The following is a 21,722-nucleotide window of genomic DNA, read 5'->3' on the forward strand; positions in this document are numbered from 1 at the left end:
TGAGTAATTTGAGGGGGTTTATGTGCTAACTACAGCAAAGAAGAATTTTTATTCAAAGATCAGCAACTCAGCAGCACCTATGAATAAATGGTACTAAATTTTAAAGAGCAATTTCAGATCACAAATACTTACATTCTAATCTGTAATGCTTACTTGAAACTGTTTGAAAGGTCCGTTTTCACATTCTTCAGATTCACCAGTTTCACGCTTTTTAGCAACAAAGAAACTGACAAATTTATTCTTCAGTAAATCTTTTTGTTTTTGTTTCTCATCTTCGGCTTGCTTCTTGGCCTCCTCTTTCTGCTTTTTCTCTTCTTCCTTGCGTTGCTGTTCTTCCTCCCTTTTCTGCCGTTTAGCACTACAAAAATAAAATAAAATAAAAAATTAAAAATCATATAAAAAATAAAAATGAAGGTTATATCAGTACCAATATTTTGAGCAATACTGGTTTATTAAATGACATGATACCATAAGAGAAATACTCTACATAATATTTTTGTCATATACCTTAACTGTACCACATGTACAAAACTAAGCATCAAATGTAATGAAACTCCTCTTTCTGGTAGAACCCCTAGAGACACTGTGAAATATCTCTCCGAGATTGATGCGACTATTAGACTGAAGAAGTCACCGGAATTCTGTTTGGCTTACCTCAGAGACCAAAACCAGAACCTGGCTCCTCATACGCATGCAGGACGTGAGTGACAATTCGCCACCCCATTGGAAAAAGCATCCAGAAAGTTAGCCAAGCATTACACATAACTACAAGCTACACATAAAACAGAGATGAAACCACCAAGTAACTCCACAAATTCAAATCGAACTTGAATCATACTAACTTAGTACTGTAAAAATCCATAAGGGCCATGACGAGGGTTCGAACTTACGTCTGAGAGGATCCCAGACATGCCTTAATTGACTGAGCTACGACATGGTCAAAAGAACTGCAACCGGGAAATCGGTCCTTGTGGATTTGTTCATTTGATGCATCATGCTATTGTGATTTCTGTGTGTAATGAAGTAAGGGCAAAGAGGTAGAATAGCTTATTGGCAGAGCTCGGGTGCATGTAAAAACCGGGTTTTTACACAACCCGGTTTGTGTCTCGGAGACTGCAGGATGGTCAAGTTGATTTCCCGGTTGCAATTCTTTTGACCATGTCCTAGCTCAGTCGATTAAGGTGCGTCTAGGATCCTTTCAGACGTAGGTTCGAACTCTCATCACGGCCCTTGTGGATTTGTTCATTTGATGCATCACGCTATTGTGATTTCCGCGAGTAATTAGTACTGTACTAACAAGACCCTACCTACAGTTGGCCTTCCTGCCTTGGCTATGGAGCTGATGAACAACCCCACTGATGAATCTAGAGGAGAGAGGAGAAGGGGGTGGGGGGGGGGGAATCTGGAAGCCACTGGTGTTCTATCAGAAAGAGGCATTTCATTACATTCAATGCTGGGTTTCTAGGAGTAGGCCTTGATGGTTCCCTTAAGTAAAATAACAATGGTGAAATAAAAAACAGGACTTATCAGGGAAGATGAGTGGTGGCAGGTAATTACGAAGAGACCCCTGGCTAGAAAACAAAGCAATACAATACCAACTGGGACCAAAAATATTAATATCAAGCCGCCAGCACCCTGTTAGACCGCAAAACCCTCGAGCCTGAATATCAGTCCAGGACATGTTTGCACCTGGAGTGGGTTCTGAGAGTTCTCCATTCCTGGCCTAGGGTAAGGTCTGACTTGTGTTAACTATTGGAGGGATTTATCAGGGAAAAGCGTCATGCCTTTACGATTATATAGCACTTGAAAGACATCAGAATATGGATTTGGGATGGGAATGGTTTCCAACCACTTGGATGGTCAGGGATTGAACGCTGACCTGCATGAAGCAAGACCGTCACTATCATCCAGCCCAAGTGGTTGGACATTTTGGAAAAGACCATCACCAATGCAGTGTACTTGTGAACATCACGGGACTGAGGATAGATTGCAGGGTGGCTAGACTTAATGACATTGCAGATAACCTGGGAAATGTGAACCTTGGAACAAGGGGCCAAGGAAACAGGATCAACCAACAATGTGTTAATAAAGGCAAAACTGGTGACCAGCAGGTAGCGGCAAATAGCAGCCATTGGACACAACAAATGATGCTGGACAAAACAATCATTAATCACCATAGGACCCCTCTGGAAGCTAGCCGACTCATTCTTTGCCAGGAAACGATAAGGCTGCAAACAAAACACCCACCAAGGCCATAAAAAATAGAACCCACACCTATGGAGGACATGAATCTGCCCCACCTGGCAGCTGGAGGCAAGAGCCAATACAAACACCACCTAGTAATTACCTAAGTGTAGTTACAGGATGAGAGCTATGCTAGTGGTGTTCCATCTGAAGGGGGACATCTCTGGCCAACAAGGAAACCATAAATCAAGATGAGAGAAACACCAAAACTGTTAAGAGACCAGGATGGCTTAGGAGCATGAACAGACCGGAGGTGAAAAATGCACAAGACGACCTGTGGAACAGCACCCAAGCAAATCTATGCCAAATGCAGGCAACAGCAACTCTGCCAATGCCAAATGAAAAGAGGTGACAGTACATTATTAACCAAGAGATGATGGTCGAGGAACAATCATTACAAAAAGCCAGCGTTGAATGTAATGAAGTGCCAATTTTTGGAATACCCGATGGCTCCTTAAAACGGCTGTCACTGATAGAGTACCACTACTTAGGACACATCAGCTGCAAAGTTCTATTGGCCTATTGGGAACGAGAGCCAGGATTTTGCCTCCTTCTAAACATGCACAGGGAGCACCGACATTTATAAAGCTATTTATGTCACTACCGGAAAAGCAACCAGAAATTCTGCGAGACAAAACAGACCACTTCTGACCTCACTAGACCCCAGCCTCTAAAACCACTAAAAGAGCACCCCCAACTATGTAAACAATCAAAATTTCTCCAAACTAGCCCAAACTCATTTGCCCAACCTCTTAACTCGTTTGGGGGAGGAGGGGGCAGCATGCAGTCAGCTGGTCACACCGCTCTCAGGTTTACGGCAGATGTAATAAACCTCCTAATGACCTGGACGCTGGACGACGGAGGGTGTCGGGAAGCCACCAGGACTCGCCCAGAAATTGGCATTTGATTACATTCAACCCTCATTTTCTGATAGGAGCCCCTTGTGACTCACTGAAGTTAACTACCCCACAGAGAAGGAAAACATATGGGTTCCCTCACTTACCAGGGAGGGAACACCACAGTCAGGATGAAGAAGACTCTTGGACTAAAGATGACAAAACCACACAGGTGCACCAGGACCCAGGCACATTAATAAGATACTGGGCCGCCAGAACCTTGTTCGTCCTCCAAAATCCCCGCTCCCAAATATCTGCCCAGGACATGGTCATGAACACAGCTGAGAAAGCGGCATACTTTCTAACATCATGGGCATGGAGATAGACCGCAGACTGGCTAGACTTAACACTGCAGACGATCTGAGAAAGACCATATAAACAAGCATGCACCCCAGTGCACCCCAAGCACAACCAATTAGAACACCCCCCCCCCCCCACTCCAAACAGGAGTCAAAAACTCATGAACAACTTAAGGCAAGGCATTCCACCCCAGTGGTACAGCCTCTCAGGGGCAAACTGCCAAACACACCAGAGAAGCAACTCTGGCAGTTATAGGTAGTTTGCAAGCACCAAGGGAAGAGGATCACGAGTGCATGAAACAAGATATGCAAAGCAATCCCATGTCTATTGTTACCCTAATAATTTGTTCAATTAATCCACAACCATTTCCAAACCAATATTTATTCAGGTTTTCTCAATTCTAAGCTTCTTATTAATCCATTATATTAATTAATCTGCAGAGCCATTATATAAAATTGCCACCCTAAACAAAAATTATTTGATATGCCATTCGTATGAAATGGTAGATCTGTATTCAGAAGTACTGAAAATATGCCCCCCCCCCCCCCCCAAAAAAAAAAAAAAAAATTTAACACACACAGATCACACTAACGTGATGCATCAAGTGAACAAATCCACAAGGGCCGTGACGAGGATTCGAACCTGCGTCCGGGAGCATCCCAGCCACTGCCTTAATCGACTGAGCTACGACAGGGTAAAAGGGTTGAAACCGAAGTTCTACTGAACTTAATGGATCCCGTAGCCTCTCCGAGGCACAAACCAGGCTTTTACACAACCCCCCCCCCCTGCACCTGAGCATCATCATATGATGATGTAAGGGCGAAGAGGGAGAACGGCCTGTTGACATAGCTCGGGTGCAGGGGGGGGGGGGGTGTAAAAGCCTAGTTTGTGCCTCGGAGAGGCTACGGGATCCAGTAAGTTCAGTAGAACTTCGGTTTCAACCCTTTTACCCTGTCGTAGCTCAGTCGATTAAGGCAGTGTCTGGGATGCTCCCAGACGCAGGGAGTCCTAGTCACAGCCCTTGTGGATTTGTTCAACATATTTAACCTTATTTTGACCTGGACAGCAGTCAACATTCCTTCTGACATTTATCAGCATTATGTTGTGATGGTAGCCATGCCAAAATTTCCATTGCATATGAAATATAAATAAATAAATAATACATTTAAAATATGTATGCTAAAGTAAAATTGATATCAAAATAAATATATAGTGAATATCTATCCAGGATCCAATTTTAATACAGATTATATTGTTAGTAGACATTTTGGGAGAAAAAGTTGGTGGCAGATTTGCATAATGACCAGTGTGAGCTAATATACAGAATAAGACAATAATCCCGACAAGATACTATACTTCAATGTGACTGCATTAAACATGTGGAATAAATAAGAACGAATAGGATGCCAACACAACAAGAAATAAGAGTTGGGAAGCCACTGTATTAGACATTTAAATGGTTAAATGGTTAAACTGACTGGGCCGAGAAGTTACAAGCCCTACTAGATAAATAGAGACTTGCATGGTAAGGTTGCCCTGTCATAATATAAAATCTGAATTTGTACTCCTGTATAAATTAGCCAACACATACAATACTCACTCCTTCATCTTCTCTCTTTCTTCTTTTAGCTTCAGTCTTTCTTCTTCCTTTTCTTTTTTTATTCGATCCTTTTCAGCTATTTCTTCCTGCTTCTTTTTTTCCCTCTCCAGTCGTTTCTTGTCTCTCTCATCTTTCTTCAACTGCCTTTCTGCTTCTCTCTCCTTTTGTTTTGGAGTTAACTTCCTTTGTTTTAAACAATTAGTTTTGGAATTGGGGGGCAAACACTTCGTATCCGTGCACAATACTTCTGAGCTAGAATCGGCGTCCTCTGTGACTTCCATATCTGAATCTTCATCATCATTTGTTTCATCCAATTTATCCACATCAAGTGTTTCACTTTGTTTTTCTTGTTCCGTTTTATTGTCTACATTCTCTAATACTTCAACAATTTTATTTCCCTGTTCCATTTCCCTTTCCTTACTTTCACCTTTAAAATTACTTTTTTCGATTACACCTCTTGGTGAACTTTTAACCGAGCTTAGGTAACAAGTTATTTTCTTGGCTTGCACTTTTTTAGCCACAGCTTTTCCATGGTTATCATTCCCAGATTTATCTCTATTTGGCCAGCCCTTTTCTTTTATTGTATTACATTTTTTATTTCCAGTCTCATTTTTTCCTCCTTTAATCGGATTTACCGTTGCTTCTTCAGTAATCTTTTCTTCGCCTGCTTTACAGCTTGCTCCATCACCTTCTTTCTCTATCACTTTCTTCACCTTGAGATTTGTGTCGACTTCCTCATCCTCCTCCTCTCTTATTTCCTCTGTTTCTATTTTCTCTGCTTCTTTGTCAAGCCCTTCTATTTCACAGTCTTCATTCGTCTCACTTTTTTCTTTTATGTTGTCTGTTACAGTTTCACTCACGTTATCATCCTCTTTACCTGTCTTGAGTGTAGAGTCCACACCAGCAGCCTCTTCCCTCTCTTGCTCCACACACTCTCCAACACACACTGCTTTTTCTTTTTTGCTCTCGTCCTCTTCTGTTTTCATTCTTGGTTTATTGTTTACTTCACTTTTGCTCTTTTCTTGTTTTTGTTTCATGACTGTGGGTTCCTTCTCATGTGACTTGCTTTTGCCTTGCTTTCCTACAGGCTTTTCTTCTTCATTGGCCATATCTTGCTTCTCTCTCTCCCCCACAGATTCCTCCTCTTCTTTGCTACTTTCTTGCTTTTCTCTCTCCCCCACAGATTCCTCCTTTTCTTTGTTAATTTCTTGCTTTTCTCTCTTTCCCTCACATTCCTCCTTTTCATCTGTATTTCTTGCATTCTTCACGTCACCTGTTTCCCGCAAAACGTTATCTTCCACCATTTTATTTGTATCATCCTTTAATGCCATTTTAGGTGCTCTCTCTTCTGGTTCATTGACTTCCTTTCCCTTACTAATTTCCAACTTCTCTGTTACCTCATGCTGCTTTTCTTCCTGCCTCACTAATTTCTCATTTTCTTCCTCAGTTTTATCAATATTCCCTGTCTCTATCTTGTGTTCCTCATGTTCTTCGCTCCTTTTTATTTCAATTCCTTTACCCATTGTTGGCTTTGCCTTTTCCATCTCATTCTTGGTAAACTGATCTTTTTCACACGTTTCTTCCTGATCTTTGTTTTCCTTTGGATTTTCAATATCCTTATTTTCTTTCAATTTTATTTCTTTAATTTCAGACTTTTTCAATTCACTCTTGTTTAGTTTCTTCACTCCAACTTTATTCACTTTCCTTTCTCTACCTTTCTTTCGCTGCTTTCCAAAAAAGTCAAACTTCACTTCTTTTTTCGTCTTTTCCAGCGAAACTGTTTTCTTCTTATCTTCCGCTAAATCTGTCCCCTTTTTACTAGACTTTACTACTATCTTTTTAGTTCCAGCATTAGACCTTTTTGTAACAGTCTTAGAGGCTAACATTTTTTCATCTTTACCTACAGTTTCTTCTTCTAAAATCTTTTCCTTTGTCTCATCTCTGGCCGGTTTCTTTACCTTTGCAATGCTTATCTCTGTTACTTCACTGTCCTTCAAAATATCAGGATTCTCCTCAGCACTCGTGTTGATCGCCGTTACTTCTTTACCGTCATTAATCTCGGTTTCTTTTGTCTCATATTTGGTTGTTTTCTTGGCTTCTTCCACCTTCTCAATACCTGTCTCTGCAAGTTCTTCATCCTTCAAAATATTAGGATTCTCCACACTCTTAATCACCTTCTCCTGCCCTTCTTTTCTGTCACTAATCTCAATTTCCTCACTTTCATGCAACGAGCCATTTTCATTCCCGCTTTTCTCACTCTTTGTTATTTCATTTGCCTCCTCATCCAGTGGATCCACGGTGGAAGTAGATATCTCAGCTTGCTGAGTAGGTTCCTTTCCAAGAAATGCAGACAGAAGCTTTCTGGTCTTCTCAATAGGTTTCTTTTTAGCTTTGGGAACTTCAACCTCATCATCCACACTGGAGCTGACTTCATCATCTGACGTCATCCGACAACTGAAAAAAAAAAAAAAATTATTCGAGTACCAAATATATGTATGCATGCAAAGCAAGATTTAATAACCTCTGATTTACCAGCCTAACAGTTCTAACAGCTGAATTTGAGATCAATAACTGGAGTCTTATTTACAGTCATTGACCTAGTCCCTTCCCAAATATAATTAACAAATTATTGACATTTTTAACACGTCCTGGTGTAGTGTACCTCTGGATATAATGAGTAGTGTATAGTCCCCATATTGGTCCTTAAATTAAGTGGATGCTGTAAGTGTTTATATTAAGGCTCCGATAGTACAGACAGGTCAATTCTCGAGTCACAATCAAGAATTCTGGGTTCAAATACTAGGCAGAACAGTAAACAGTTACTCAGGAGCTACTGAGCATGTGGGGTTGCATCCTGGGGAGGGTCAGTAATTAGACCCTAGGGGGTGGGGAGACCTTGATATAAGCCTAACGTGTACTGTGTATGGATAAACTCGCGCCCCATCCCCAACACAATAACTAATGGAAATGTCTGAATTATTATAATGAACACAGTACAGTCAAGTAATAGAAAACAGAGTGCCGGGATAAACTGTGCCCAAGACAAAATTTAAACAAGAATTTCCTAGTTTTAATATACAGTATGAAAAATCCAGCGTTGAATGTAATGAAACGCCATTCTCAGGGTGAGCCCTGGAGGCTCCTTTGAGTTATCGGACTGATATATGCTATATTAATCTGGAGCTTCCCTCAATGGTGTTCTGCCTACTGGGGACCACTAACCAGAACATGGCCCCCTCAAGAGAGGCACAGGGGGCAATGGCCCCAGGAAAAACCCTTTGTATTTGGGGGTATTCCATCTGCCAGCGAATGGTGTTAGCCACCCAGAAAGAAAGGCATCTCCAAAACAAACCCCACTTGGTAGGAAATTGCAAAAAACCCAAGACTGTGCAGAGAAAAAGAACTCCCCAAAAAGAAAGCAAAGGAAACAAACAAACGTCATTTACTGCCGCTGCTCAGCTTGTCTGGGTAGCTCACCCCCCACCCCAAGAAGGGAGAGGGGGAACCCCGGACCCGCATGCCTGCTGCCCACACCTCAGTTTGGAGGCTGAGCAATAAAAACAAAACGAAACCGCCGTCCGCAGGGAGGAAGGGTGCCAAGGAGCCTCCGTGGCTCACCCAGAAAATGGAGTTTTGTTACATTCAATGCTTTTTTTCTGTGGGGAGCCCCTTCAGCTCCTTGGAGCTACATAACTAAAGATAAGCAAAACATGAGACTTACCCAGGAGGCAGCAGCTCCACGTGCCTCAACTCGAAGACGAGACAACTAGCTGCAATCTGCGATCCAAGGCAACACATAATCGACTGGGACCAGGAACATTCACCAAATAACGGGCAGCCAGGACTCTGTTCGACCACTAAAACCGTCATCCCTGAATGTCAGCCCAAGACATGATCCCAAACACAGTGGCCAGTGCAGCAAATGTACGAACATCAATGGCACGAGGGTAGATTACAGGCTAACTAGGTTTCAGAACACTGCAGACGATCTGAGAGACCCGAGCCCTGGAACAGAGAACGAGGGAAATCGGATCAAACCAAAGCACATCCAAGGCAACAGAAGCCAAGGCGCAACCGGGTACAACACATGATCCACCCCCGGCCCTGACCAACCAAGCATCAATAACTCAAGGGCCCCTCCGGAAGCCCGCCGTCACTTTCTTCGCCAGAAAAGGAGACGGCTGCAACTGAACAAAATGTCCACCAGAAAGAGCAGAGACCTCTGTGCCGGAAGAGAGCATGAAGCACACCAACCGACCCCCAGAGGCCAATGCCAACAGAAACAAAGCCTTTTGAAAGCAATTATGAACCAAAGGGGGCCACCACAAACCAAGGAGAAGAAAGAAAAGAGAGCACCGGTCCGAGGACTAGGATGGCTCAGGCGGCGCACGAACAGGCAGTAGGTGAAATAAAGCACGAGAACTCTCATGAAATGGGAAAGAAGGGACATCCACCCCAAAACGCAAGCAGGAGTGGCTCCGCCAGCACTGCAAAAGAAGAGGCGACATTATTAGGCATAAAATGAGTCCTGAGAGAGCCAAGAAAGAAAGGACAAGACAACCTGAACAGAAATAGAAGATAACCTACTAAGAGAGAGGAAAAGGCAAAATGAATGCCAAGAGACTCCATACTGTCGCCAAGATGAAGACCGCAGGTGGGACACCTTCAATGAAGCCACCTGATCACCAAACAAGAGGTGATACACCCGCGACAAAAGGACCAGACAAAGAGCAGAGGAGTAGAATGAACCAGCCATGTAAAGGACTGGCCAGAGCTGCTGGAAGAGGTGGAGCCGCGGAAATACCCCGGGTTTGGACACTAAGCAAGCAGCGCCTGAAACCAGGCTGGGCCGGCCACCACGGAGCCCACAAGGATGACTCTCCCGCAGGAAAACTCCAACCGAGCCAGAACCTGAAGCACCAGTTAGACCTGGAGGAAGAGATACAAGTAACCTCACCTCGACCTGCCCTGCCGAAGTGTCCACCGCGACAACACCGCAGTCGTGGAAGGGCCCCACATATATTGGGAGATGGCAGGACCACGCCGACACGAAGAAGTCCACCACCGGGGGCCTGTACATACGGTAGTGCCAACTGAAGGAGTTGGCGTTGACTGTACATTCTGTGGAGAGGTAAACAGCGAGAATCCACCAGAGAAGTCACCTGAAGTGGCCAGCCCCAAAGAGCTAAGAACCGAAGAGAACCTTTGCTGTTCAGACAAGGAACCACCAAAGCGTAGTCAGAATAGAGCCGGATCATAGAGCCCCGAGCAACCTGAACCCACTGTAGGGAAAGAGAAACGACTGCAAGCTCCTGCACTGTGCTGTGAGCCCGACAGAAGGACGGAGCCCAATACCCATGGCCAGCCTAGTGAGTACCGGTCAGAAAGCCCCAGCCGAGAGACGAGGAGGTCCGGGAACACATCAAGCGAGGGATTGGGAAGGCGCCAAGGCACTGAACCCTGAAAAACCTGAATAGGAATTCGGCAACACAGCAACTGATGCAAGGCCCACTGGGGTCGAACCCTGCAGTTGCGAGAAAGGCGGATGGGACATCCCCGAAGGAACCAGAACAGACGCTGAAGCCAGACCCAACCCGACAGGTAAACTAGCACAGTGATGTTCAGACTCCTGCACAACCGCTCGAGCAACCGCTGAGTGACCCGGGACCCCTTTAGGAACAGCTGGAGGTGGGACTGCAGCCACAGCAACACTACAGGAGGGAGACACATCGAAGGGGTTCAAGAGTCCCAAACGAGGCCCAGCCAGGCCCGAATCTGGGACGGAACCAGATGGGACTTCCTTCAGTTCACCAGGAATCTGAACCCGCCGAGCTGGAAAAGAATCACTTCTCTGGCGAGCAGACAAGTAGGCTGGCTGGGAACCCACACCAACCTGTCATCGAGGTAGGCCAACACCTAAACACCTAGCAGATGTAGATGGGCCATCATGAACCGGGTAAGACACGTGAAATCGTAAGGAGCCAGCCAAAGGGAAGGCAATGAAAACGAGAAGCATGCCACCCCACCACGAAACTTAACCAGTCCCTGAACCCCAGATGAATCGGTACGCAACAACACGTATCCCTCCCGGCCAGATACCATCCCTCCCAGCCCCAAAAGAACCCGGATCTGGGACAGAGAGGTCATCCGGAAGGACAGGCAAGGAATCCAGCAGTTCAGATGGGAGAAGTCCAAAATGAACCGAAGATCCGCACAGTCTCGTTTCGGCACTGGTACAAGCGGGAAACCCACTTGAGGGACCAGGTCGTTTCGACCACACCCAGGCTCACCTACTCCAAGATGACCCAACGGGGCGCAAGGGAAGAAGCTCGCCCCACCAGCCCCAAGCCTTTGAGGAGGAGAAGCAGCCACTCAACACCACCAAAGGCCAGAAAACACAACCCAAAACGCCTACAAATCGTGGGACCAAGCATGCGCAAACAGAGCCAGCCTCTCCCCCATCGCCCTCTTCGAGAAGCAGACCAGTGAGCACTGTGCCGACCAGACGATGACGGCCCTGGAGGAGGCACCAGCACCAAAGGCCCACATCGACTAGCAGAAGCTGGAGCCCTGGCACGACCACAAAACCCATCCAAGAGCAGTCTGAGCAGTCTGTAAGCCAGGAAGCCCAAGGAACCCCAGAACGCATCCAACATGGGAACGAGGGGCAAATGAACCTAGGGCACAGAACCTAAGCAGAGAGAAAACCCAAGACCGGGCAAAAAGACCAAAACCCAAATGTTCCCAGTGGAACAGACAGGGTAGGATGCCCCTAAGAAAAAAAAAAAAAACAGACAGCAATGGGAGGAGGAAAAACTCCAGATTGGAGGCAAAAAAACACCCTCAAAACGTGAGGTCACACGCCTTGCAGTCACTGGTAAAACAAGCCGCAGCGCCGTCCTGGCGGCCAGCCAAGGAAGCGCCCATAGAAAAAAAAAAAAAAAAAAAAAAAAAAATGGCCACCAAAATAAAGATGTATCTGTCGTAGGGGAGCCAAAATCACACCAGCAAGTGGGAGAAAACCAAAGCAGATGGGAAGGAAAGACGAAAAAAAAAAAAAACCCAGAAGGTACATAGCTCAAGCAGGGGCAAATAGCCTCAGAACCGCTAGCAAGGTCCCTGCCCACAGCCCCAGGAACCCCCAGGGGCAGAACCACCCACCACCCTAGAAGAAAAAGCCAGCCCAATGGAAAGGCAACAAGAAGGAAAGGCCTCCTGGTAAGGCCCAGAAGCCACGGAGGGAAGAACACGCTCAAAGGCCTTTGTCCTCACAACGAATGGGGCAGCACCCGGAGCCGTCGAGTCTCATCCCCAACTAAACCCCGCCCCGACTCTGAAACCCGCAGACATTAGGGAGCCGGCAGCAGGGAGGAGGCAGAGGAACCACATCAGCAGAGAAAGAACCCAGGGTGGAGGACTGAACCAAGGCCAAAGCGACTAACGACCCCAAGTCTGACCTAACCAAAACAGGGGCAGCCCCAGGGAGCACTCGAGTGGGCAACCAAACTAGCGCACTGCAATAACCAAAACCAACCAAGCAATGCGACAGCCGCTTGAACCGTAAAATGTAAAGTGGTATGTACTCAAGTGCCAGGAATGAGTACTGTACCTCAGAGGGAAGGGAAGAAGAAAAGCAATTTGAAAATGACACTGCAGTCAAAGCAAAGACTCAACCCAAATTGCTTCACAACCACATCAGGAGGAAAACAAAATTAAGGAACAGGTGATGAAATGAAGGATAAGACAGGACTCATTTACTGAGAACAACAGTAGTGTGTGAGAAGCTCAATAGGAGATTTCTAGAGGTCTTCACAAAAGAAGAAGCCCCTGAACTAAGGGAATGGAGCAAAATCAAATAACATTGAAGGACTTTTGGAATAACTAGCCTAATAATAAGTAAAACGCACTTGATGGAGCTAGACCCGACTACGCTGTGGGATTAGATATCACCATGCATACATAGAAAAGAAACAGAAACCTTGTGCCGGTCCCTTACTATGACATTTAACCTCACTGGAAATAGGAGAACTGCCAGAGTTGGAAGACAGTCAATGTAATGTCAATACTGTATATAAAAGGAGAAACAGATAGGAAGCATTAATCTACAGGCCTATCCCTTACTTTCATATAATGCAAGGTGATGGAAAAAGATCGCAAGGAAGCGACTTAGATCATCTGGAGAGAAGGAACAAACAGGTAAGAGTGATAGAGAACATTCAGAATCTTGTATATAATTTGTCAGATCAATTCTGGAGTATGCAGCACCAACACGGAGTCTTTATCCTGTTACACACACAATGAAGCTGGAGAAAGTTCTAGTACCAGAGCCGAGAGGTATAAGCTATGAGGAAAGATAGTTAGATGAAACACGGTGAGGTGATGAACCTCAGCATCACTGGATGACAGAAGAGACAGGAGACATGATTACAACATGCAAAATACTGAGTGTAAGAGACAGGGCAAACAAGGACAGACTATTTAGCAGGGATAATTCTTTATCGAGTAGTGCCCAATTAGATTACACTAAATAGGGAAGTGGATGTGGCAGACCTCATATACAGCTTTAAATGCAGATACTGTATAACTGAGCCCAATAGGCTCTGGAACCTATACAATAGTTAATTAAGTCAAAAGGAGGAGATCCAAAAGCAGTACTCTTCCCTAAACAAATGCTGGTACAACTAGGCGAGTACCCACGCACTAGGAAAAGCTCACCCATCTCTGACCAGAACAAGGATCACTGAATATGACTTTAAAAAAGCAACAAAGCCTTGGCACCTATCTTAATCCAATCAGTCAATGAAGAATTCACTCAAAAAGTGCACAAAGAGCCTCTAGATGCCTCAAAGAGGGAAAGCCTCTAGATGCTTCAAAGAGGGAGAGCCTCTAGATGCCTCAAAGAGGGAGAGCCTCTAGATGCCTCAAAGAGGGAGAGCCTCTAGATGCCTCAAAGAGGGAGAGCCTCTAGATGCCTCAAAGAGGGAGAGCCTCTAGATGCCTCAAAGAGGGAGAGCCTCTAGATGCCTCAAAGAGGGAGAGCCTCTAGATGCCTCAAAGAGGGAGAGCCTCTAGATGCCTCAAAGAGGGAGAGCCTCTAGATGCCTCAAAGAGGGAGAGCCTCTAGATGCCTCAAAGAGGGAGAGCCTCTAGATGCCTCAAAGAGGGAGAGCCTCTAGATGCCTCAAAGAGGGAGAGCCTCTAGATGCCTCAAAGAGGGAGAGCCTCTAGATGCCTCAAAGAGGGAGAGCCTCTAGATGCCTCAAAGAGGGAGAGCCTCTAGATGCCTCAAAGAGGGAGAGCCTCTAGATGCCTCAAAGAGGGAGAGCCTCTAGATGCCTCAAAGAGGGAGAGCCTCTAGATGCCTCAAAGAGGGAGAGCCTCTAGATGCCTCAAAGAGGGAGAGCCTCTAGATGCCTCAAAGAGGGAGAGCCTCTAGATGCCTCAAAGAGGGAGAGCCTCTAGATGCCTCAAAGAGGGAGAGCCTCTAGATGCCTCAAAGAGGGAGAGCCTCTAGATGCCTCAAAGAGGGAGAGCCTCTAGATGCCTCAAAGAGGGAGAGCCTCTAGATGCCTCAAAGAGGGAGAGCCTCTAGATGCCTCAAAGAGGGAGAGCCTCTAGATGCCTCAAAGAGGGAGAGCCTCTAGATGCCTCAAAGAGGGAGAGCCTCTAGATGCCTCAAAGAGGGAGAGCCTCTAGATGCCTCAAAGAGGGAGAGCCTCTAGATGCCTCAAAGAGGGAGAGCCTCTAGATGCCTCAAAGAGGGAGAGCCTCTAGATGCCTCAAAGAGGGAGAGCCTCTAGATGCCTCAAAGAGGGAGAGCCTCTAGATGCCTCAAAGAGGGAGAGCCTCTAGATGCCTCAAAGAGGGAGAGCCTCTAGATGCCTCAAAGAGGGAGAGCCTCTAGATGCCTCAAAGAGGGAGAGCCTCTAGATGCCTCAAAGAGGGAGAGCCTCTAGATGCCTCAAAGAGGGAGAGCCTCTAGATGCCTCAAAGAGGGAGAGCCTCTAGATGCCTCAAAGAGGGAGAGCCTCTAGATGCCTCAAAGAGGGAGAGCCTCTAGATGCCTCAAAGAGGGAGAGCCTCTAGATGCCTCAAAGAGGGAGAGCCTCTAGATGCCTCAAAGAGGGAGAGCCTCTAGATGCCTCAAAGAGGGAGAGCCTCTAGATGCCTCAAAGAGGGAGAGCCTCTAGATGCCTCAAAGAGGGAGAGCCTCTAGATGCCTCAAAGAGGGAGAGCCTCTAGATGCCTCAAAGAGGGAGAGCCTCTAGATGCCCCAAAGAGGATAGCCTCTAGATGCCTCAAAAATCTCCAAGTGCCAATCAATCCAGTTACAAAATTATGATAAAGAAGGCAGGACAGGGCTCCAGCTCACAACACAACTTCACACAAGTCAGTATGGGCTCCATCTGAGTATGGGGCCCATATACTCTCATTTTCTTACAGCAAGGTAACTTGTGGTTATCTTGCATTGATTTTGGGGATCAACATCCCTGCGGCCCAGTCTCTGACCAGGCCGCCTGGTTGACAGGCTGTTAGATGATGCTGATCTAAGCCTGACATGAATCACAGCCTGGTTGATCAGGTAAGGTATAGGCTATGATAGCATTTAGCCTTGAAGCCTGTGATGTTGGTGGACATTTACTTTTTGGTACTACTGAAAAGCTTATTTAATTTTAATTGAGAGCAGTGTCCTTAATAATATAAAGATTTTTAATGATGGTTAAAAAATTTGGGATGCATATTAAATGGCAATTTCCTTGACAGCCAAGCATACACTTTGACATAGCTGTGATTGTTTTTAGTACAGTATTATAATTTCTTTTATAACAAAACATTTGAGAAAGTACTAAAATATATTACTTAGCAACAGCTTTATATTTCTAAATCCAGTAGCTGATAGACAGCAAAGACTCACAAGGAAACACTCCTGCAGCTCATGCATAAAATGAATACAATTCCTAAACATTCTGGAGATAATAGCATGAAAACATTACAGAAATGAGTTCCAAAAATAGTTCTGCATGAATGATTTTATACAGTACTATATACAACCGATAAGTTTTACTGATACTATATTACTACAAGATAATGCAAATATGCACACATTTGTTTGTATATATGTGGCCATGTCCATGCATGAGAAGCATTAAACAAATATTTTAAATCTTACCCAAGTTTGCTTAATTTATCACTTTCATGACCATCTGACTTGGCTTTTGATGTAATTCTTGTCCTCTTCCTGTTCCTTTGGGTAGTCTCCTCTTTCTCCCTAGCAGCCTTGCCTTCATTAGGCTTCCTGCTTGGCTTGAGGGGCTTCTTATCAGATGAGGGTTTGCCTTTCTTGTTCTCGCTACGAGGTGTTTTGGGCGACTTCACTGGAATGTTAGAGTCTGAGAGTCTACGTTTTTTTTTATTGGTGGGGCTCTTTGTCTTCTGTGGCGTCTTTGAATCCAAGGGAGAAAATGGTAAACGTGCTGAAAACAAAGAATGTGAACTTTAAGAAAATATCAAGGAATGAATACATGTAAGTAGGAAATATGAACAAATATTTTTCCAGTAAAGAATCCTTTTAAAAATTTAGACAACCACTCAAACAAGATAAAACCAATGGCACACACTTACTCTGTATCAGTTGTTTTCTTAAGGGGCTTGGTGACAACTTCACCTCACCAACTGAAAATTTAAAAAGTTAACTTACTGATTATGCAAAACATATAAAGTACTGTATATCAATCCACAAGTCAAATCATAATACAGTAAATAACAAATTACTGTACAAGGGATTTTGTTCGACCCGTCAGCCCCTAGACAACCTCAAGATGGGGGGGGGGGGAAGCCCTACATCCACTATAATGCATGCAAAGGCCTGTGGCTTACCTTACCAGGATAGTAGTAGTGTATATCTTCATAAATAACCCTGAAGCAAGCACATTTCAAGACACTAGCAAACGAGCTACACACAGCGTCCAGTTCTAAAGGGCAATGGACCGAAAGGAGCATCCCCCCCATTAGACAATGAACCCACAAGGAAATGGTTCAAATGGAGCAGGAGCACAGTGCTCAGATAAATCCTTCTCCTTAGGGTATACTACATGGCCGCAAACTCCTGCACCATACTGTGCACCCGGAGAAAAGGAACTGGCCAACGCCCATGGGTGGCCTGGTAAGTGCTGGTAAGCCCCAACCCAGAGCCAACATGTCCATAAAAACATCAAACGACAGCATAGGAATGCGCCAAGGAACTGAACACTGAACAGTTCAAAAAGGAAGCCAGCAATGCAGCAAGCAATAAAGGGCAATCAGAGCTAGAACCCAATGGTTGCCAGAAAAACCACAACAGCCCTCAAACCACACCCTGCCCAGCAGATAAACAATGCAGGTACAGTTCAAGCTCCTATACAACTGCTTGAGCAACCACCAAGTTATCCAGAGCTGCCTCAACATCAACAGGCTGCAGCCGGAACTAAGCCACAAGAGGAAGGAAAAGTAATGCCAATCGAGGCCCACACAAGGCCAAGCCAAGTCTGAACCTGGGACTACACCGATTGGAACTTCCTCCGGTTCACAAAGAATTTGAACCTAGCAAGCTGGAAAAGAACCAGATCCCTGGCTAACAGACATGCAGACTGACTGGGGGCCCCACACAAGCCAGTTGTGGAGGTAGGCCAGATCATGAACCTCCCAACAAATGAATACAAGTCACCATGACCCAAACAAGATGTTCAACCTGCAAAGAGCCTATAATCAAGCATACTCACTTAACCTGGCCCAGCATAATGCAGATATGCTTACTTGGCATCAAGTGCACAGACCATAACCGCTCCATAACCGTTGCACTAGTTGTACCTGTGCAACCCCAGGCAATAGTCCATGAGAATCATACATTAGCTATTGTCTACACTGCTAAGAAATGTTACTTCTGGGGTAGTGTATATATCAGAAACAGGTATTCCCAGATATGGGAATGAATCTGACTGGAGAAATGTGGCGAGTAATGTACCACAGGGGTCTATTTTGGGGTCAACTTTTTTGTCATATATATCAATGACAGAAATGAGAATATTACAAACCACATCATCAAATTTGTAGATGACACTAATATCTATGGTAAAGTGGGAAATTAAAATGATATTGAAGCCTTACAAAAAGAGATAAAAAAGCACTCTACAAATGGTCAGAAGACTGGCAAATGCTTTTTAATATTGAACAATGCAAGACTTTACTTGTGGGGTGGTTACCTCGGGTGAGGTAGACAGCGGTGATTGGGACATAACAATCCACATCACAACTACCAAATTAATAACATTACACTGCATACCTGAAGTATACCTGGAGAGGGTTTCAGGAGTTCCTCTACTCCCTCATAATCTACTATTCCTGGGGGTGGAAGCCTGGTCAAGGACCGGGCCACGGGGACACTGAAAGCCCCGAAATCATCTCAAGATAACCTCCCCAAGCCCAGCCTGGGGATAGGCTAAACTTCTGACAACTTTGTCCCGGCAATATTTCTAATGCTTCCTGGGAGGGTGTTGACCAGTTGTGGATCTTGGAGTCAAAATCCACCATTCCTTGCTGTTATCTTACCTTGGAGTAATTCTGGGGGGACAAGGTCCTTGTGGCCCAGTCTGTTATCACTAAAAGTTGCACAACAGGTAGGAGCAGCAGTAAAAAAGCATACCAAATCCTAGGAATAACCAAGCATACCTATGACTTTAAGGGAAAAGGTAGTGATTCAACTGTACAAGTCTGCCACTAGGATTATTCACTTGCCGACTAGGACTCCATAACTTGCTGACATGACCAATGTTTCTCTTCTGTCATGTTAGGCACTCCGATCATCCTATAACTTGCCGTTTTGTAATGTTAGGGACCCCAGTCGTCTTACAGCTGGGTCTTCCCAAAATAATTTTTCCTGCTTCTTCTCCCAAAGACTCAATCTTCTTGAATCAGCTCTCACACTTCTCAGCAAGAATGATGTGACGACAATCTGCTCCTCTATGTTCTCTTATCTCTGTCCCAAATTTTGTTCCCTTGTAATTATTTTATTTATAATTTGTGTTTACTCTCCCCTTCTCTGCTTGCTTTGTTTAGTTTTTCTTTCTCCTTTAAGGGAGTTGCTGTTAGCCGTTTTCATGTTTTCTTTTTACACTTGTACCTCAACCACCTATTTTTCTCTTATAACGGTTTCTCCCGCTTTCTTCCCCGTGTTTTACCTTGATAAAGCTCCAGGATCACCCACCCCATCCTCCCTTTCATTTGTGTGTAGGCTAGTTTGATTTCAGTCACTTTACTGTGGCATTCTGTGCACCTCCTCGTTATTTTGGTAAGGGTTATTTAAGGTAAAATGCAGAGATTAAACTTTGGATTAAGCCAAGTATGATTTTTTGCTTAAATTTGTCTTGGTTTAGTCAAGGCAGTTGGTGTGATGGGCTGGTGAACTTAACCATCCTCTATTATAGACCAATAGTCAGGCAATATTCTAATAGCCATGTCAAAAAAGGCATCCAAACTTTACCCTTGAATTACTTGGAATAATTACATACAAATATTAATTTTAATTTCTTTTACCTGTATAGTTAAATTATATTTAAAATCTGTCCCTACTAATACAGCTTTCTTCTAAGTCCCCCTCCCCGAGGCCCACGGCTGACAGTTGTCGTATCTTTAACTACAAAAGTTTGAAACGAAACCTACGGCACATACACTACTTATAATTAGATTTCAGTCCTTCACTTTTAAATTCAACTCATGATGTCACCTCTCAAGTTTTAAATCCTACCAGTGGATACTATAATGAAGTTTATATTAATAATCAACTAGTGAACAATAGTAGGCAAGTTGGGCGCGACCCTGTGGAACCCCTGAAGAGCCAGGTTCAACTCTTAGGATTTGTTTAGATAGGCCTCATTAAGCATACTCTCAGTCTGACAACAGAGAGTATGTGGTCTTACCAATCTCACACTCGGTATCCATTAGTTAGAATTGGTTTATCACAAAGTAAAGTCAACTTTTATGATGATGCAGCGTCAGACAGACCGTACACGCCGCCTCCTGCTGGCTGGCCAGTGTTGCCCTCGCTGCTCTCAACACGCTACACTAACCTTACCTTCAACTCTTATACGCTACACCTACGCTATACATACATGTCTATATTTTGTTATCGTTTCTATTCATGAGTTAATTTTTGTTTATATTTCTCTATAATCCAAAACAAAGATAAGATATATTAATTAGCGATTTATTAAATCCATGTAAAAATCAATATATGAGGGTTTATATACAGCTGTACTTGAAACAAATTGTTTAGACAAGGATAGCTTTGGATTGACAAATTACATTTATATCAGTAAACATAACCTTATGGCTGACATACAGCGATGCACGTATATTGGTTAGGTGGTGGGCTTAATTCCTGATGATGCTCGTATTTAAGTTATCGAGCCTGGGACTATCATTCAACATTAATCTGTGTTTAACCCTTGAACATATAACAATATTTACATATTTCTGCAATAGTTACCATTATTATTATTATTATTACTATTATTATTATTTCTATAATTCTTATTATAGGTTAATTTGGAAGATGGACAATATTTGCGCTAGAGTTAGCATCTGAATAGCGGCCTTAAGAGGGGTGGCGGCGGCACTGAGAGGCAACAATTTCCGCGGGAAGCTTCGCCATTGGTTCTTCCTCAGTGTTGTCAACACACACTAACCAATGACAACCTCAACACAGAGCGAGTCTTCTTTCACTAGGACCAAACATAACTTCCACCAATCATAACAAAACATGAAACAAATGTAAATTTATATTGGGTAAAAATGATTTAGTCGAGTTTATTTCCTAACTTCCGTAAAGTAAATTTGCTACAACAGCTGACATGGGTGAAGAGGCGTTGCCTTGAAGACGATGAAGTAGTGTATTGAATTAGAAACGTTTATTTGTGAAGAACCAGCCCGTGAGAGGACGAGACTCACGCTGCAGGTGCCTCAATTATGGAAGATGTAGAGGTTGAGCTCGCACTACTGGCAGACTTAGCTCATATTGAAATAGGTCGGCGTGAAAAGCGCCCTCTGTGTAACAGATGCAGGTAATAATAATATTTTATTTATGCTATACAAAGGATCGATTACCTACTAGGCTTAATTGGCATTAGAATTGTGCTTATAGTATGATTTTTAATATAACTTTACTATGACAAGTTGGCTTGTTTCATGCCACTTTGAGACTGAATGATATTGCAAAGTGCCGCTAACTTGAGAACCATTCGAAACAATGAACCCTTACCTATGAACGTAACAAAAATTCAAACTCCACAGAACTAAGGGGCCCATGAATTATCTAAAACATGAAGATAGCATTAAAACTATGATACTGCTGTGTCATACCTTGGAGCCGGTCGGTCGAGCGGGACAGCACACTGGACTTCTGATCCTGTGGTCTTGGGTTCGATCCCAGGTGCCGGCGAGAAACAATGGGCAGAGTTTCTTTCACCCTATGCCCCTGTTACCTAGCAGTAAAATAGGTACCTGGGTGTTAGTCAGTTGTCACGGGCTGCTTCCTGGGGGTGGAGGCCTGGTCGAGGACCGGGCCGCGGGGACACTAAAAGCCCCGAAATCATCTCAAGATAACCTTAAGATAACCTCAAGATACCTTGTGCACACTTTATAAAACAAAA

At 44.3% G+C, this 21,722-nt stretch overlaps 2 protein-coding genes across 2 annotated transcripts in view; one reads left to right on the plus strand and one right to left on the minus strand.

Annotated features, from left to right (window-relative positions):
- Window positions 1–20,140, minus strand: part of LOC123757256 (axoneme-associated protein mst101(2)) — an 80,466-nt gene extending 60,326 nt beyond the window's left edge. The window contains exons 1-5 of the mRNA XM_045740779.2: window positions 19,992–20,140; window positions 16,663–16,713; window positions 16,211–16,514; window positions 5,041–7,494; window positions 154–358 (exon numbers count right to left, since the gene is read on the minus strand). Coding sequence (XP_045596735.2) covers window positions 154–358; window positions 5,041–7,494; window positions 16,211–16,514; window positions 16,663–16,713; window positions 19,992–20,013 — 3,036 coding nt within the window. The 5' untranslated portion in view covers window positions 20,014–20,140. The remainder of the gene's footprint in view (window positions 1–153; window positions 359–5,040; window positions 7,495–16,210; window positions 16,515–16,662; window positions 16,714–19,991) is intronic.
- A 749-nt stretch (window positions 20,141–20,889) lies between these two features.
- The window catches only part of Dtwd2 (DTW domain containing 2), a 21,994-nt gene continuing 21,161 nt past the window's right edge, over window positions 20,890–21,722 (plus strand). Inside the window, exon 1 of the mRNA XM_045740780.2 lies at window positions 20,890–21,134. Coding sequence (XP_045596736.2) covers window positions 21,040–21,134 — 95 coding nt within the window. The 5' untranslated portion in view covers window positions 20,890–21,039. The remainder of the gene's footprint in view (window positions 21,135–21,722) is intronic.

This window comes from Procambarus clarkii, chromosome 13 (genome assembly GCF_040958095.1).
Source record: "Procambarus clarkii isolate CNS0578487 chromosome 13, FALCON_Pclarkii_2.0, whole genome shotgun sequence".
Classification (NCBI taxonomy): domain Eukaryota; kingdom Metazoa; phylum Arthropoda; class Malacostraca; order Decapoda; family Cambaridae; genus Procambarus; species Procambarus clarkii.